A 20,185-nucleotide genomic window follows, 5' to 3' on the forward strand; every position below is an offset into this window, starting at 1 on the left:
TGTGGATCATGTATTAGGCATAGCCTATACTTATGTAAGGTTTTATTCCTTACCATTTTCATGTTATTATTATACTAATCTTATTATCTAATGAAATGTTTGCATTCTCAAAAAAAAAAAAAAAATTTATTAATTAATGTATTAATTGATTAATTAATTAATTAATTTCTTTTGTTTATATATGGATGTATTCAATTAATTTATTAATTGACATTCTTATGTTAGGATTTAATTTTGAAATTTATTGTTATTCAAGATTATAAAGAATTGATCATTTGATATTCGCTAGAGAGAATATTTTTACTCCTGAGATTTATATTTTTATTACTACAAGGAAGCCGTGCACTTGTATAAATTCTTTAACATTCATCAACTTACAATTTCCACAACACACCAATTGGCTGATATTTTCACAAAAGACTTGCCAGTAAAGTTGTTTAAGTCTTTTTCTTATCAAGTTCGAGGTTCTCACTATCTGTACTCCAGCTTGAGGGGACTAGATAATTAAATGTAATTTAGGTTTTATGTGAAGGGTAGTTTAGACTTTCTATATTTTCGATATAAATAGTTTAGATGCTTCTAGATTTAGGGTTAACTTCTCATACTTTGTATCTTCATCTTCTCAATCAATATACAGAATTCTCTCTAAGAGTTCTTCTTCAATTTTGTTCATTCTTCTAGATTTAGGGTTAACTTCTCATACTCTCTATCTTCATCTTCTCCATCAATATACATAATTCTCTCTAAGAGTTCTTCTTCAACTTTGTTCATCTTCTAGATTTAGGGTTAACTTCTCATACTCTTTATCTTCATCTTCTCCATCAATATACACAATTCACTTTAAGGGTTCTTCTTCAACTTTGTTCATTCTTCTAGATTTAGGGTTAACTTCTCATACTCTCTATCTTCATCTTCTCCGTCAATATACATAATTCTCTCTAAGAGTTCTTCTTCAACTTTGGTCATTCTTCTAGATTTAGGTTAACTTCTCATACTCTCTATCTTCATCTTCTCCATCAATATACAGAATTCTCTCTAAGAGTTCTTCTTCAACTTTGTTCATTCTTCTAGATTTATGGTTAACTTCTCATACTCCCTATCTTCATCTTCTCTCTAAGAGTTCTTCTTCAACTTTGTTCATATTCTTCTAGATTTAGGGTTAACTTCTCATACTCTCTATCTTCATCTTCTCCATCAATATACATAATTCTCTCTAAGAGTTCTTCTTCAACTTTGTCATCTTCTAGATTTAGGGTTAACTTCTCATACTCTCTATCTTCATCTTCCCCATCAATATACGGAATTCTCTCTAAGAGTTTTTCTTCAACTTTGTTCATTCTTCAAATTTAATAGCTTTTCTCTCATAAGTTACTTTCAATTTCATATAGCTTTTGTAGCAAATAAAGTGTTTTCTCAAAAAGGTGAAGAAGAGAAGTTGCTTAGCATGGCTTCTGACAGGAGGAGAAACAATCAACCGCTGTCTGAACCAGAGAGACCTCGGTTTTTTAAGCTAATTCTTGATGATCAAGGGAAATTGGTTAGTGTTTCTGCTTTTCTTAGTCCTGTTCTAACTAATTATAAGTACTCAAGTAGATTGGATATAAATGGTAATGGTTCATTCATTTTATACAATTTATTTGAAATAAACAGGTCTTTCCAAGAAAATTTGTAAGAAATCATGGACATCATCTGTCAAGCCATGTGATGTTGAAGGTCCCTAGTGGTGCAAAATGGGAAGTTGACGTAATAAAAAGTGACGGTCAGATTTGGTTACAAAAGGGATGGCCAGAATTTGTTAAATATTACTCAATTTCTTATGCACATTTTCTAGTATTTGAATATGAAAAGGAGAATGGTGATTTCAATGTTACAATATTTGATAAAACTGCCACAGAGATAGAATATCCATCCAGTTTCAGTCATGAGAAGAATATGGTTGATGAAGCAAAAGAACCTGATGTTTCTGTTCAAATATCGGACCCGCCATCAAGAAAAACATTGACCCGCCATATTCCCAAAGGTATGATATCTCTTATATATTATCCAAATTTTATTTATAGTTAAAATTCTTGATTGAATGCAGGTAATAGAAAGAAATTGATAGAGAAAGAAAGTAGCAGCAAGGAACAAAACCTTGTACTTTCAAATCCTCCTCAAGCTGCCAAAAACTTTAACTCTCCAAATCCATCCTTCAAAGCACCAATTATATCAGACTGTCTGAATCGTGGGAGATTGGTAAGGATTTCATTCTACACAAATTAAGAAATACAATCAATATAGAGTTAAATTAATGAATTTGGCCTAAACCATATGCAACCTCCTGAACTTGTCAATTTGTTGTATCATTTTGCTTCCTAAACTTTCTGGACGACTTATTTTCCCTCTTAACTATTTAAAAGTGGTATTAGCAACCCTCTATTTTCATTATAACGGAAACAAAATGAAGTTCCAACATTATTACTGTCACGTCCGTGTCTAAAATTTTTCGATATAGATTTTGGATTATTAATTAATTACGATTTTAGATTTTAAATATACTGTTGGGTTTAATTTAAGATGTTTAGGTGTAAATTAAAAGTTTTGAATGTGTTTGGCTTCTAGACTTTTAAAACTTCGTTACCTTGTTTTCCGTTCATACCCGATGCCGTTTTGGGTCGGTTGTGACATTTTGGTATCACAGCTCTAGGTTATTTTCTTCTGACCTAAAATGGGTTGTGATTTAGAAATAAAAATATTTTGGGATCGAAATTTTGAAAGTTATATAGTTCGATAGTGAGTTAAAAAAAAAACTCGTAATTAAGAAATTGTAACGATTAATTGTATTGAGTAAAACTCGGTATGAATTTCGAGGACGGAATTCTTTAAGGTGGGTAGAATTGTCACGTCCGTGTCTAAAATTTTTCGATATAGATTTTAAAGCATTAATTAGTTATGATTTTAAATATACTGTTGGGTTTAATTTAAGATGTTTAGGTGTAAATTAAAAGTTTTGAATGTATTTGGCTTCTAGACTGTTAAAACTTCGTTACCTTGTTTTCCGTTCATACCAAATGCCGTTTTGGGTCGGGTGTGACATTATTACAAGTGTTTATGGAATTATTGGAACCAGTATGCATATATGTAACCTCATTTGCTTCAACTTTTACAAGAGAACTTGTGTACTGTCATTACTAACCTCATTTGCAGCTTGTTTTAGTAGTGCACAACCCCTTTTTATTATGATCTTGGTGCTTGCAATGAGAATATGTCATAATTGTTACATGGGGTTGTTAATACCCTTTTGAATAGTTGAAGGGGCAACTGGGTCGTCCAGTATGTTCAGGGGCCAAAATGACTAAAAGTGACATGTTCAGGGACTGCGTATATGGTTTAGGCCAATGAATTTATATTGGTTAACTAAAAAAATTCTCTCATGTAATGGTTGGTGAATAAGTCTTACAATTTTGAAAACACACATTGACCAAGATAAAAAATTTAATGCTTGCACTGGAAAACTATACTAAAAGTTCTTAAAAAACTACAAAAATTCCGATTTTGAAAAACTCAATTGCTAGAATGACTTATGAAAATGAGTTCTGTATATTTAAAGTAAAATACTATTACGTAAACTGTGCAGTACATTACCAGAACTTTTTTCAAGAACATCGAGCCAGGAACAAAAGCCACAATGTTAGAGGTTAACAATAGATTTTGGCCTGTGAAACTGCTTAATTATCCACATCTTGGGAGAGCGGCACTATCTGCAGGATGGAAGGCCTTTGCAAAGGACAATTCTCTGAATGTGGGAGATGTTTGCTCCTTTGAAATGATTAATACTAGTGATCAAACTCTGCTGATGAAGGTTTCCATTGCGAGGGATTCACCCATATGTTTACTAACTAATGGAGATGATGAAAAACTAGAATGCCCAGTGTCTAAGGTTGAAGAAACCCGAATTGAAATTCCTGATAAGCTATCAAGCAAAAGAAAAGAGAAATCACCATTATCATCTTCTCGGCCTCGTAAGGATATGAAAAATGTAGAGAATTTCACTGACATGATAGGGGAAGGTATAGAGTTTTCCATATTCTTAACAAAAATAATATTCAATCAATAATCCTGATTTCTTTACTAATGATTGATTTGCCTTGTTGATTTGTAGATACTATCGTTGAAGTAAAGAAAGAAAAGGGTATTCATACTGAAATTCCTACTTTAATCGGGTAAGAATTCTAGCTGACAGTCATATATTAATTTGAGTATGTTGTTCTATAATTTATCCATAAATTTGTACACTAGAATATACCTACCACCTATTCAAGGAAATATATGATGAGGAAAGATGGTGATGCATGGCTCCATGTATTGGATGCGAAAACATGGTCTCTTAAGTACTACATTAAACAAACAATAGCAAAGTTAATGTAATCAGATCAAAGACACTGTTGATAGAATCTTACTATTCGATTGGATTCCGTTCTATTTGGAACTGAATAAATTGTAACAGAATCATACAATTCAATTCGATTCTGTTCTATTTTGAGTCTGATCGTCATTAATGTTCATCAAAAACTTCAGCAACACTAACTACTAAATTCACTATGCTTTAACCTTGTTTGGGAGGGGTTAATGGAAGTAACTGAGAGTAATGGAAGGTTAAATATGAAGTTAACTTTGTTTGGGAGTTGTTTTTTTTAGAGTAAATGAAGGTTGATGATATTTAAAGATTTACTTCCTCTAACCTCCAAATGGGGGGTTAATGGGAGTAACGTAAAGTTTTTTAAATTTTTTTGGTATCTGCTGAGTAAATTTAACTTTCTTTCCCTCCATATTTAAACTCTCAAACAGTGTTAAACATTTAATCCCATTGGCATTCTATAAATTAATTTTTAACTTTCCTTTCAATCCATTCCCTTCCTTTTCAATTATCGCCTTTAACTCTCACCCCCATTAACCTCCAAACTCCCAAACAAAGACTTAGTCTGATTGTTCTTTATCATGTAAACTCAAACTAGTTTCAGTTCATCATTATCAAGTTAACAACAAGATAAAAAAAAAGTTGTTCTAAGTACTAGGTTGATATGATTTATTTTTTTGATATTAGAATTTCATTTCTAAACTAATATTTGATAATATTTTAACTTCAAAAAAGTATATAGACTTCAAACTAACAAAAAAAGGTAAATCTAAAACTAAAAAACGAAGATTGAAACATAAGTGATCCTTCTTCCCCCCTCTAAGGGGACTAAATTGAAAGCAAGAACCGAGAAGGTAATGGTGACATCAGAGGCAACGACGAAAAGCTTGAGAAAAAGATGAAATGTAGAGAGGAGTCTCTCTCTACTATTATCAACATGGTAAATAATTTATTTCTTATAATTATAATGAACTTGAACTGAATCTTGCAATTTGATTATATTCATTAGTCACAATTCACAAAATGTGGATTTCGATTCACGAGTCAAATTTGTTTTGACAACTATGGATCCTAATGAAGAACCTGAATTAAAATATTTATATCTTGCAGAACACAACTCATGAATTCTATTTCTAATATTTATGTGCATGATTCTCCTAGCTTTCTATTTCAGCCATTATATGTGTATATTCCTACTACAAATTCATTCACGAATATCAGCTTTATGAAATTAGTACAAACAGAGTAAGAGGAATACAATATCTATATATATATATATATATATATATATATAGAGTAAGACTATAGAGAGGGATTCCCTTACTTCTTATTCTAAGGGAAGAATAACCTTATTCCAATTACCAAACAATATCATTTTAATTTAATTAAACAAATTCCATTTAATTAAAATCCACACCACCTCTCTCTCTCTCCTCCCTTCTCCTAAACGCGACTCACTCTCTCTCTCTAATATCTCCCATTCACGACCGACTCTCTCTTCTATCTTCCTTTGAACGATTTGCGATTCCGAAATTGATGTTTCTTCATGAATAAAAGAAGGATTAGTTAACACTAACAAGAGCATTTAAATCACACCTCAAGTGAGAATTCTAGTTATGATTTTGTAAAAAATAGTAAAACCAAGAACAGCAGTTATCGATTCCACTACCCTTATTCCTCCTGTTTTTACCACACAATTCTTAGATGAGACGAGCTAATTAATCAAGAACAAACCCAATTCATTTTTACCAAGCCAAACTTGTCATGTTTTAGCTCTTCCTAGAGAAATTGCGGAGGGATTATGCTTGAAGTCCGCAGGATTCATATTACCCCCACCAGCAAAAGCAGAAATCAATCGATTATTATGTGCTACATCAAGACAAAATCGACAAAAAAAAAATGCAGAATCTACCATGAATCAAGATGATTAAATTTTGTTTCATTGATTGAACATATCCATAAACATGTGTTTCATTGATGAACAGTCAATGGAAGAAAGAAGAGAGTCGTGAATGGGAGATATTAGAGAGAGAGAGAGTCACGTTTAGGAGAAGGGAGGAGAGAGAGAGAGGTGGTGTGGATTTTAATTAAATTGAATTTGTTTAATTAAATTAAAATGATATTGTTTGGTAATTGGAATAAGGTTATTCTTCCCTTAGAATAAGAAGTAAGAGAATCCCTCTCAGTAGCCTCTCTATATATATATATATATATATATATATATATATATATATATATAGAGGTGAAAATAATATTTAGTAATTTGTAGTTTTTATTGATAATTGTAGCTCAAATTTACTGTTCAATACCCTTAAAATCTAATGAAATATCTTTATTGTGCATATTGTTCTAGAAGAGGGTCTGCCTGCTCACTCGTGGTGTTCGAAATGAAGGAAAAGCAATGAAGATGAAGATTAAGCAGGATGAAGGCTGATGACCACTAGTTGGATAAAACATTGACTCAAATTTCTCTAATCAGCCATCATTCACAAAATTCATTTCCTGAAGACCCCTTTAATGAATGATGTTTTGTAGTGAACAATGATGCAATTGGCAGTGTATCTATCTGTTTGTAGACTGTTTCTGTTGTGTTAGAACAATCTGCCAAGCTCATTACTTCCTTTATCAAGACAATTATTTTGTTTCCTTTGATGTACTATTTAAAGGGTTTTTTAGAAGATCTTTATGATCGGATTTTCACAGCTGAGAATCAACTTTTACTTTATGAAGTACAATTTCCTATGACGATAGTTTATTCTTCCTACTTATTTATGTCTTTATGTTCGGGTATGAGTGAGTAAAAGGACTAATAGGTGGAAGTTGACCTTGAGTAGGTGGTAAATGGGTTAATTTCTATGATAATATCCTAGACAAATAGAAAAGGCTTAGTCAAATTTTTCGAAAATGGTGACATTTAACAGCGGAGTGTCGCCATTAATCAACTCAAACACGTAAACATCTCCAACCCGAAGAGAATTGTAATTAACAAAGTGAATTACTATAACCAGCTCCAATTTCACACTTCCAGCCCTGAAAAAAGACGTAACCGCCCTATAACCAAAAATTGAAAATTTCAAACCCCTCACAAACTCTCTCAAACTCTCCTAAATACATTTTGATCCGAAATCAAAGACAACACGTTTGATGGAGAGCGATCCGTTATCACCGCGAAGAGACGAGAATGACGTTGTCCCTGAAGTCGAGGTATTTTTCCGATTGAACTTCCATTGATTTCTGTCAATTTTTTGAAAAAAAAAATCACTGGTTCGGCTCTCGGGCGTGTGAGCATCACGCCTCACCATGTGGTGGGGCGTTTGAATATTACGCCCCACCATGAGGTGGGACGTGATGTGCATACGCCCCGCCATGTGGTGAGGTGTGATGTTCATACACCCCACCTCATGGTGAGGCGTGATGCTCACACGCCTCACCACAGGCGTGATGCTCACACGTCCGGGCCTATTTGTGGCTGTTTTTTCGGGTTTAGACATCGAAACATCGTACAAATATCGCGTGTTGGAATGTAATGTTCGTTATTTATCATTTGCAGGAGGTTTCGTTTGAAGATTTTGGCGGAAACGACATTGATTACAGTTCGCAGTTTTTTCCCAAACAAACGTTTCAAACATATCATGAAGCTGTTAACTGGGCAAAATAGACGGCAATTGGGATCGGCTTCGAGTTAAACACAACGTCGCACAAGACAGGGGGCAAGTCAAAATGGATATTGGTTAAATGTGCTCGTGGTATTAAGAATTATAGAAGGAAAAGTGATATGGATATGGAGGAAGTAGTATGGAGGGATACAAAAACACAGTACCGTGGTTGCAAATTCCAGATAAAGGTTCTGGAAATCGTTGAATTAGGCGGTTGGGTGGTGAATGGGATTGCTGGAGATAAAGGACATCACTGTCATCAGTTGGCTGTATATCGTCAGGGCTACAGACAGATGAGCGGACTAAGCCTGGGTTCCAAAAAACTTGTTCGTGAAATGAGTTCAGCTCAAGCTAAGCCTTGTGCTATTTTTGCTGCAATCAAGGAAAAACATCCGGAGGATTACCCGACACAAAGACATATCTATAAGTATAGGGAGAAAATCAGGACTGAGAGCTTTGAGGGTCGTGATGTAATTCGGTCAGTTTTATCGGCTTGCTATAGATAAGGAATACGTACATTGGACGCAAATGGTGCCGGACAGCAATGTTGTGACTCACTTATTTATGGCACATCCTACATCGATCACACTGTTCCGATCTTATTACTTGTTTGTTCGTATGGACTCAACATATAAAACAAACAAGTATAAGATGACATTCTTTGAGATCATTGGAATGACGCCTTCAAACAAAAACTTCTTGATCGCCTATGCAATCATGAAGGATGAAACTGAGGGAAGTTATATGTGGGTGTTACAAAAATTGAAGCTTTTGCTCCAACCTGATGTGCATCATAGTTAGAATGTTGCACTATATTGCCGATGCATTCGGATGATGGAAGACCACCAGAGCGAGAGATTGTGATTTGTCATTTGGAGAGTTATCAACACTACATACGTCTTTATTTAAGACCTGGATTTCGTGATCCGAGTGTTCGTCACTTGGACAATCTATACGCTGAAAGGAGAGCGGCTTGGACTAGATTATATTAGTTTTATGTGTTGTAATTAATAATATTTATTCATGAACTTATATTATTGTTACTGATTTTAGTTAAAATTGTATGGTATTTTTAGGTTTTAAGTATAATTCTGTAGTTACGGGTTTAAAGGCTTATTTACGGGTTTAATGGCCTATTTTTTTCCCTTTCCTTCATGCGGGCGTGTGGCTATCACGCCTCACCATATGGTCGGGCGTGTGGCTATCACGCCTCATCGTGTGGTCGGGCGTGATAGCCACACGCCCGACCATGTGGTTGGGCGTGTGGCTATCACGCCCGACCACGCGGTGAGGCGTGATAACCACACGCCCGTGTGACGGAAAAGTAAAAAAAATAGCTTTTTCACCCCATAACCCATGAGAGGGCATTTTCATCCTTTCACGGGGCTAGGGGTGGGAATTTGGGGCTGGATTTAACAACACCCTTAATAAATGCAGGAAATCTGCCAAACGCTTCCTTCGGAAACGCTTTTCAATTTTTTGATAATTACAGAAACGTTCCCGCAAACGTCTCGTTTCCGTTTCCGGACGTTTCCGTTTCCCACATCTGTGAGAAACGTTGAAACGCTGCCGGAGGAACGTTTCCGTGCTTCTCAGCATGTGGTTTCGCCGATTTGCAGACGGGTACCTGTGGTATTTTTTTTTTACAAACGCAACCCTTGCAATTGTAAAAAAAAAATACCACAAGTACATATCTGCAAATTAGCCAAACCACAAACATATATATGTAATTAACCCTAATTTAAATTACTAAAAATAACCGTTATAAAAGGTACTTGAATCAAATCATATTTTAATTTAAGTTCTTTAGTATGTTATCGAACTAGATCTTACTTTTTATTGGATAAATTGACCTCATGCCAATTGAAATTTACCCTAATTTAAACTTTAAAATGTAATATAAAAATCACTTAATTTTACACTTTTTAACAATATAGCCACTCGACTTTAATTAACGGCTCAACATAATTGTTAACGACCTCAAAATGAAAACTCTAAATAATTAAAGTTGTTTAGAACCATATTTACCATGAAAACATATTTTTTTATTTTAAATAATCACAATTTTCAGAGTTTTCTATCTCTAAACATTCACTATCTCTCTTCTTTTTTTTGGTAAGAATTCACTATCTCTCTTCTAACGAATCAGCACTTAAATAATCCCAAAAATAAAAGTAGAGGAATTAGAATTGCTTGGAATATTTTACTAACACAAAAACCTAATATTTTTATATTCTTCTGAAATAATAATTTTAATTCATATAATTTTGAATAGAAATATAATTGTCAAAAAGATAATAGTAAATTTAGATTTATTAATTGAACACTTTCCCACTAAAATATAGCTAGATGAATATGTTTAAAATGTTCTATTTTTTTAAAGAAAAAAATAACATTTTTTTAAGTAAAGAGTAAAAACTGGGGGTAAAAATTTCCTTAAGAAAAGATTAATGAATAAGCTAATTGCAAAACTCATAAAACTAGTTTTTTCAAAATTAGAGGTTTGAGTCCAAAAAGTTCTTTCAAATTTATCTTCATCAAACACAGTTTTGACTAGTCAAAACCTCTAATTATACCTCAAACATCTCTTTACAAATAGTTATTGGTCCTGTTTGATAAATAGCTTATTGGAGCAAAATTAGAGTTATGACCCACTTTATAAGTTTTGACTAGTCAAAATTCTAATAGTGGTGTTAGGTGGAAGGAAGTTTGAAAGAGTTTAGACTTTCTATATTTTTGATATAAATAGTTTAGATGCTTCTAAATTTGAGGTTAACTTCTCATACTCTGTATCTTCATCTTCTCCATCAATATACATAATTCTCTGCAGAGTTCTTCTTCAACTTTGTTCATTCTTCTAGATTTAGGGTTAACTTCATACCCTCTATCTTCATGTTCTCCATCAATATACATAATTCTCTTTTGGAGTTCTTCTTCAACTTTGTTCATTCTTCTAGATTTAGGTTAACTTCTCATACTCTCTATCTTCATCTTCTCCATCAATATACAGAATTCTCTCTAAGAGTTCTTCTTCAACTTTGTTCATTCTTCTAGATTTATGGTTAACTTCTCATACTCCCTATCTTCATCTTCTCTCTAAGAGTTCTTCTTCAACTTTGTTCATATTCTTCTAGATTTAGGGTTAACTTCTCATACTCTCTATCTTCATCTTCTCCATCAATATACATAATTCTCTCTAAGAGTTCTTCTTCAACTTTGTCATCTTCTAGATTTAGGGTTAACTTCTCATACTCTCTATCTTCATCTTCCCCATCAATATACAGAATTCTCTCTAAGAGTTTTTCTTCAACTTTGTTCATTCTTCAAATTTAATAGCTTTTCTCTCATAAGTTACTTTCAATTTCATATAGCTTTTGTAGCAAATAAAGTGTTTTCTCAAAAAGGTGAAGAAGAGAAGTTGCTTAGCATGGCTTCTGACAGGAGGAGAAACAATCAACCGCTGTCTGAACCAGAGAGACCTCGGTTTTTTAAGCTAATTCTTGATGATCAAGGGAAATTGGTTAGTGTTTCTGCTTTTCTTAGTCCTGTTCTAACTAATTATAAGTACTCAAGTAGATTGGATATAGATGGTAATGGTTCATTCATTTTATACAATTTATTTGAAATAAACAGGTCTTTCCAAGAAAATTTGTAAGAAATCATGGACATCATCTGTCAAGCCATGTGATGTTGAAGGTCCCTAGTGGTGCAAAATGGGAAGTTGACGTAATAAAAAGTGACGGTCAGATTTGGTTACAAAAGGGATGGCCAGAATTTGTTAAATATTACTCAATTTCTTATGCACATTTTCTAGTATTTGAATATGAAAAGGAGAATGGTGATTTCAATGTTACAATATTTGATAAAACTGCCACAGAGATAGAATATCCATCCAGTTTCAGTCATGAGAAGAATATGGTTGATGAAGCAAAAGAACCTGATGTTTCTGTTCAAATATCGGACCCGCCATCAAGAAAAACATTGACCCGCCATATTCCCAAAGGTATGATATCTCTTATATAAAAAAAAAAAAAAGGGCGGCCCGGTCGCATTACGCGTCCCCGCTGAGCGAGGGTCCGGGGAGGGGTCCCACCACAAGGGTGTATTGGGGGCAAGCCTTCCCTTGCCAATTTAATTGGCAAGAGGCCGCTCCTAAGACTCGAACCCGTGACCTCTGGTCACACGACAACAACGTTTTACCGTTGCGCCAAGGCACTATATGATATCTCTTATATATTATCCAAATTTTATTTATAGTTAAAATTCTTGATTGAATGCAGGTAATAGAAAGCAATTGATAGAGAAAGAAAGTAGCAGCAAGGAACAAAACCTTGTACTTTCAAATCCTCCTCAAGCTGCCAAGAACTTTAACTCTCCAAATCCATCCTTCAAAGCACCAATTATATCAGACTGTCTGAATCGTGGGAGATTGGTAAGGATCTCATTCTACACAAATTAAAAAATACAATTAATATAGAGTGAAATTAATGAATTTGGTCTAAACCATAGGCAACAAATTTAATATTTGGACCGAAAAACTATACTAAAAGTTCTTAAAAAACTAGAAATACTTCTATTTTGGGAAAAAAAACTCAATTACTAGAATGACTTATATAAAGGAACGGAGGGAGTTCTATATATTTAAAGTGAAATACTGTTACATAAACTGTGCAGTACATTACCAGAACTTTTTTCAAGAACATCGAGCCAGGAACAAAAGCCACAATGTTAGAGGTTAACAATAGATGTTGGCCTGTGAAACTGCTTAATTATCCACATCTTGGGAGAGCGGCACTATCTGCAGGATGGAAGGCCTTTGCAAAGGACAATTCTCTGAATGTGGGAGATGTTTGCTCCTTTGAAATGATTAATACTAGTGATCAAACTCTGCTGATGAAGGTTTCCATTGCGAGGGATTCACCCATATGTTTACTAACTAATGGAGATGATGAAAAACTAGAATTCCCAGTGTCTAAGGTTGAAGAAACCAGAACTGAAATTCCCGTTAAGATCTCAAGCAAAAGAAAAGAGAAATCACCATTATCATCTTCACAGCATCATAGGAAGATGAAAAATATAGAGAATTTCACTGACATAACAGGGGAAGGTATAGAGTTTTCCATGTTCTTAACAAATATAATATTGAATCAATAATTTCTCAAATGAATATTCCTGATTTCTTTACTAATGATTGATTTGCGTTGTTGATTTGTAGGTACTATCGTTGAAGTAAAGAAAGAAAAGGGTATTCATACTGAAATTCCTACTTTAATCGGGTAAGAATTCTAGCTGACAGTCATATATTAATTTGAGTATGTTGTTCTATAATTTATCCATAAATTTGTACACTAGAATATACCTACCACCTATTCAAGGAAATATATGATGAGGAAATATGGTGATGCGTTGCTCCATGTTTTGGATTTCGAAAACATGGACTGTTAAGTACTACATTAAACAAACAATAACAAAGCTAATGTAATCAGATCAATGACACTGTTGATAGAATCTTACGATCACGATTCAATTCAGTTCTATTTCGAACCGAATCTATAGGGTGAATCTAAATTGTAACAAAATCTTAATATTCACAATTGGAATCATACAATTCAATTAGATTCAGCTCTATTTCGAGTCTGATCGTAATTACCAATGTTATCAGAATCGGACCGGACATCAAACCGGATTGGTAACTGGGTCACGGGTCACTTGGTCGGACCGGATGATTCAGATTGGTCGAACTGGATGACGTAATAAATAAATAAATAATATTTATATATATTAAATATATATAACTAATTTAAAATTAATTTTATACATTATATATATCCAAAATAAATTATAAACAACATTTGGTTTGTTATTTTTTGTTAATTTGAGCCTTAAATATATGACAAATAAATTTAGTGTTCATCAAAAACTTCAGCAGCACTAACTACTAAATTCACTATACTTTAACCCTTGTTTGGGAGGAGGTTAATGGAAGTAAATTGGAGTAATGGAACGTTAAATATGAAGTTAACCCTCTTTGGAAGTTGTTTTTTTGAAAGTAAATAAAGGTTAATGGTAGTTAAATATTTACTTACTCTAACCTCCAAACTCTAACCTCTAAACTGCGGGTTTAAACTCCCAAACGGAGACATTTAACCCTATTTACATTCAATAAACTCTCAAACAAGGTTAATTTTTAACTTTCCGTTCCATTCATTCCCTTCCCTTCCCTTTCCACTACATCCTTTAACTCTCACCTCCATTAACCTCCAAACTACCAAACAAAGGGCTTCTTCCCCCTCTAAGGGGACTAAATTGAAAGCAAGACCCGAGAAGCTAATGGTGACATTAGCGGCAACGATGGAAAACTTGAGAAAAATAAGAAAATGTAGAGAGAATGAGGAGTCTTTCTCTCTCTACTATTATCAACATGGTAAATATTTTATTTCTTATAATTATAATGAATTTGAACTGAATCTTGCAATTCGATTCGATTCACTAGTCACAATTCGCAAAATGTGGATTCCGATTTACGAGTCAAATTTGTTTTGACAACTATGGATCTTGATGAAGAACCTGAATTAAAATATTTATATCTTGCAGAACACAACTCATGAATTCTGTTTCTAATATTTGCACCTCGAACAACATGATAAAAGACATGCAAGTTGTCTGCATGATTCTTCTAGCTTTCTATTTCAGCCATTATTTGTGTATATTCCTCCTACAAATTCAAACAGAGTAAGAGAAATACAATATCTATATTATATATTAATAATTTACATTATCCAAACATCAAATATATATAGGTAAAAATAGTATCTAGTAATTTTTAGTTTGCAGTTTTTATTGATAATTATAGCTCAAATTGACTGTTCACTAGCCTTAAAATCTAATGAAATATCTTTATTGTGCATATTGTTCTAGGAGAGGGTCTGCCTGCTCACTGGAGGTGTCCGACATAAAGGAAAAACAATGAAGAAGAAGATTAAGCAGGATGAAGGCTCATGACCACTAGTTGGGTAAAACATTGCCTCAAATTTCTCTAATCAGCCTGTTGAAATAATGAACTTATAATTAATAGTCTTTAATTTGATTAAGTGGATTATCCGAGAGTCATTTCTGTACCTCTGTCTGTATCTGTATTTATAGAGAGTTAATGTGGTTTACTAAGAGTCATGTTTGTAATCTATAAATACCTATCAATACAAAGTAGTAAGGCAAGAGAATCAGAAGAGAATTTCTTCCAGCAATTATACTCTTCCTCTGTACCTCTGAAAGTTTATTTATTTGATCCAACAAATTGGTATCAGAGCCAGACAAAAATTCTCCTGGAAATTGGGAATCATGGTGAAAAGAGAAATCGCCATTGATTCGTGGGAGACCAAGTCTCAGATTTGGAAAGCTATGCGCTTATGCATAGATGACATCAAAGAACAAGTTGATTCTTTGACCTTTGAGGAGATCCGGAGGTTTTTGGAGAAGGAATTAGGATTGGAGAAATATACATTGGATGGACGGAAGAAATTTGTCATGCAATGTTTGGTGGAATCCTTAGAAAATGATGATGATGAGAATTTTGAGGATTTAGGAGAAATTGGTGAAAGACATGCGAAGGTACAAGAACATGTATCTGATGATGAGGAGAAAATGGAAGATTCTCCTGTGATGGGTCTTTTGCCAGAAACTGATCCAGTCAGTAAGAAGAAAGAAGTTCCAAGTAAGTTCAACATTAGCAAGGCCATGATGAAGAGAGTTTCCTATATTAAAGCCAATTATGAGGAACTTACAACGGTCCGTCTTTGTCGACTGTTAGAGGAAGATATGGGAATTGAGAAATTTGCACTTGATCCATTCAACAAATATATAAGCAATCATATAGATGACGTATTGCAATGGGCTGATGAGAATTCAGAGTCTTCAGACAGAGACCACGATCAGGATGAAGATGAAGAAGTAAAAACAGAGAAGAAAAATGTGCAAAATTCGGAAGTATCTAAGAAGAGGCAGAGGCTTGAAAAAGAAATCAAAGTATCAGAAGAGAAGTAGAGCAAGCATGTGGAAGAAGAAGCAAAAGACAACAGAAGTGCAGAAGGTATTGAGAAATCCTCTGATAAAATCAAACATGTGCCAGAGAACAAATGTGAAGTCGAGTTAATGAAGGAATCAAGTGAGATGTTTCCCAAAGACATCATTGAAGTTGAAAAGAGGAAGGAAATAGTGAAAGAAGTCCAGGGAACTGACATGAGTAGTATTATGTCAATGTCATGTAGAAGGTGCACTACAAGTTATGTGCCACATCCAAACCCCAAAATACAAGTTGACGATAATAATAGTGATGTTGATGGTACTGACGAAGATGATTGGGATGACGATGATGATGAGGAAGAAGAAAAGGATGGAGATAATAATGTCGATGATGGAATACTCCGTGAAAAGGTCAATAACAATCAAATTCGAAGAAAACGATGGAGATAATAATGGGAATGATGAAAGCTCGGAGTGAAGAGGTCAATAACGATGAAGTTCGAAAATGTAGCAAATTAAGAACTGTTCTTAGTGTTACTAAGGGATAAAAAAATTATAAGTTTAAGGGGGTGTGTTGAAATAATGAACTTATAATTAATAGTCTTTAATTTGATTAAGTGGATTATCCAATAGTCATTTCTGTACCTGTGTCTGTATCTGTATTTATAGAGAGTTAATGTGGTTTACTAAGAGTCATGTTTGTAATCTATAAATACCTATCAATACAAAGTAGTAAGGCAAGAGAATCAGAAGAGAATTTCTTCCAGCAATTATACTCTTCCTCTGTACCTCTGAAAGTTTATTTATTTGATCCAACACTGAGAATCAGCTTTTTCTTTATCAAGTACAATTTCCTATGACGATAGTTTATTCTTCCTACTTATTTATGTCTTTATGTTTCAGTATGAGTGAGTAAAAGGACTAACAGATGCTGACCTTGAGTAGGTGGTAAATGGGTTAATTTTTATAACAATATTGTTGTGCGGAATTAATGAAAGATAAATAAATAAACAATCGAAAAACACAGATTTACGTGATTCACCAACGTTGTGTTGGCTAGTCCACGGGCATAAGGAGAATAGTATTATTAGGAGGCGAAAATCAGATTACAATGATTAGGTTTACATAATGGGTATTTATAATACCTAATCTAACCTAATCCCACTGGAAACTCATGATCCCAATCCAACTAGGAACTCATGATCCTAATCCAACTAGAAACCCATGATCCCAATCCAACTAGGAATCCGAAACCCAATACTACTCCGAATAGGAAACAAGATATACTGATTCAAGGCATTACGACAAATTTTTAATCTCAACCTTGACTTGAATCCTCCTGAAAACATAACAGACTTCTCCCTCTGCCTCAGAGTCGCCCCCACAGGGCACCTAATAATCTCTATTCCCAGAATTTTCGATCTTCACGTTCATTGCAGACATCTTTCTCTCTAGAAAACAAAACCCCGATCGAAAACCAAAGCTCTTATACCAGTTTGTTATGCGGAATTAATGAATGATAAAATAATAAACAATCGAAAAACAAAGATTTATGTGGTTCACCAACGTTGTGTTGGCTAGTCCACGGGCAGAAGGAGAATTGTATTATTAGGAGGCGAAAATCAGATTACTTGATTAGGTTTACACAATGGGTTATTTATAATACCCAATCTAACCCAATTCAACTAGGAACCCATGATCCCAATCCAACTAGAAATACGAAACCCAATACTACTCCGAATAGGAAACAAGGCATTACACAAATATCCTACACTAAGTAAAATAGTTTAAGTTGAGTATAGAACAAAAGAAATAGAAAAAGGCTTGGTCAAATTTTTCTAAAATGGTGACATGTAATAGCAGAGTGTCGACATTAAACATCTCCAACTCGAAGAGAATTGTAATTAACAAATGCAGGAAATCTGCCAAACAATTGAAAGTTATGATTTAACAGGTAGCTCTTCCATTTCCACGAGCACACTTTGTTTCCAACTTGAAACAACAATTTCTCTATGAACTGTTTCTTACGTTTTTCCAGAAAGTTCATAAATATACATTTTTTAGAATGTAATTTCTTTCATGAATATTACAGTTCAAGAATGTAGAAGGTGACCCTCATGCCCATTGAAATTTACTCATTTTCACATATTATCATTAAACTTCAAAAAGTAACATAAAAGCGACTCAATTTTACACTTTTTAACAATATAGCCATTCAACTTTAATTAAGGGCTCAAAATGATTGTTGACGACCTCAAAATAGAAACTCCCGAGAATTAAAGTTGTTTATAATTAGAATCATATTTACCATGAAACCACATTTTTTTTTATTTTAAATAATCACAATTTTCAGAGTTTTCTACCTCCAAACATTCACCATCTCTCTTCTAACGAAACAACGCTTAAATAAGCTCAAAACGAAAAGTTGAAGAATTAGAATTGCTTGGAATATAATGTTAATTAAGGTAAAGTTCAGTGGTCATGAGTGTAACTTACCCGGGTTTTATTTATAATGTTACATAATAGAAATATCCATAATAGGAAATATAAGCTATAATTGGTTGTCATTCCTTAAATAAGATTTATCACTTTTGTAGACTATTATTTTCCATTCTCTTTCATTTCCTGGTCTTCGAGCCTCGCGTTTGACTTCGTGATTTTTTTTAGCTGTAATAATATCATTAAAAGATAAATCTTGCATCGTTACAAACATGATGCCAAATAGGAGCGTGACAGTCCTCAATAAAGACCATAGATTCAGTCAAATCACCTGCCCATTCAGCAAGACAATGTGCAATATTATTACTTTTTCTACGCACAAAAGAAAATGAACAGCTATTCTCCAAGCTCGAACGTCCTCATAAACAAAGCAGAGATTAGAGCACGGAACAGTTTTAGACCAAAGTACATTCACCACTGTTTGCGCGTCCGACTCGAGAATAATGTCATTGAAAGAACAATCCCGTGCAAGGAGAATGCCTTCCATGATTGCTTGAAGCTCCGCCTCCTCAACGGTCTCGAAAAGCCCAATTAGGTCCCGCCAACGCCATAATTTCCCCCACCGAGTTCCTTGCAATCAAACCAGCCTTTCACACAAGACCATTCCCACGGAATTTTGCGTCGCAATTTATTTTAACAACACCGCTCGGGAGTAGAGACCAGAACCTTGTAGGGCTCCAATTTGGATTACAGAGGCTCAGATTCTAATCGCATGAGGGATGCTAAGATGATGGCTGTTAGTTATCTCTTCTCGGAATATCCCGGCTTTATGAAGCAATGTCTTCGTCCCCATCCATCTGTTCTCGTGCAACCAAGTCTTCCTTCTGAACCACCTCGACTAGAGCAAGACTAGATAAAACCGCTTTTCAGACTTGGATAGTGCCAGCTTACGCAAGTTCATCCATCCTTGGATATCAGACGAAAGCATTTTATCCACTCGGACACAGAAATCCGATTGCTTCCGAAGCTCCCTAGTTGCCTTACAATAAACAAAGATATGCATTAAATTGTGAGGATCATCATCGTTACACACCTTGCAGTGGTCAAACCTTCTAATTTTACTTAAAACCTCTCTTTACCAAACTGGGTCAAAGAGTAACCAACATGATACGCAAACAACTCATTACAACAAGGTAAAAGATTGAGTGATTTTTGGGTAAATAATTATAAGGTCCCTGTAGTTTTGCCTAATACACTACTTAATCTCTGTATTTTTAGAAATAATTATATAGTCCCTCAGTTTTTGTTTTTGTTAACTCCTTAGTCTTTATGCTATGGTCAATGGTCAAACTATACTAAATAAATTTTAAAATACCAAAATTACCCTTTACTTTATGTTTTAATAATAAAATATCTATTTTTTCTATTTTCTTTTTTTTTTCTTTTTTTTCCTACATAATTACAATCTCTTCAACATAAACTCCAATATAAAGTAATTGATTTATTTATTTTTATACAATTATGGAACTTTAATTTAATAACGTAAAATTTATTTATTTATTGATTTATTCAAGGATCGCTTGTGGAAGACTTGACTCTAAACCCTTGCAAGGTGATAGCTTAAGAGTAGAAATACAGATTTCACTTAACCTATCTTTTTGAGTTGACTCAGCCA

At 34.0% G+C, this 20,185-nt stretch overlaps 1 protein-coding gene and 1 pseudogene across 2 annotated transcripts; both read left to right on the plus strand.

The window, feature by feature from the left end:
* The window catches only part of LOC136227223 (uncharacterized), a 109,332-nt pseudogene that overhangs the window by 66,481 nt on the left and 22,666 nt on the right, over window positions 1-20,185 (plus strand).
* On the plus strand, window positions 612-7,113 carry LOC136225845 (B3 domain-containing transcription factor VRN1-like). 2 transcript variants are annotated; one of them, XM_066013971.1, is made up of 6 exons: window positions 612-1,537; window positions 1,651-2,020; window positions 2,084-2,235; window positions 3,617-4,049; window positions 4,142-4,202; window positions 6,750-7,113. In XM_066013971.1, the coding sequence occupies exons 1-6, from the start codon at window positions 1,445-1,447 to the stop codon at window positions 6,799-6,801; spliced, it is 1,161 nt and encodes a 386-aa protein (XP_065870043.1). In that variant the 5' UTR covers window positions 612-1,444; the 3' UTR covers window positions 6,802-7,113. The 2 variants fall into 2 exon arrangements, with proteins under 2 accessions (XP_065870043.1, XP_065870044.1); XM_066013972.1 differs by having other exon boundaries at window positions 6,753-7,113.

Source organism: Euphorbia lathyris, chromosome 4, assembly GCF_963576675.1.
Source record: "Euphorbia lathyris chromosome 4, ddEupLath1.1, whole genome shotgun sequence".
Taxonomy (NCBI): Eukaryota; Viridiplantae; Streptophyta; class Magnoliopsida; order Malpighiales; family Euphorbiaceae; genus Euphorbia; species Euphorbia lathyris.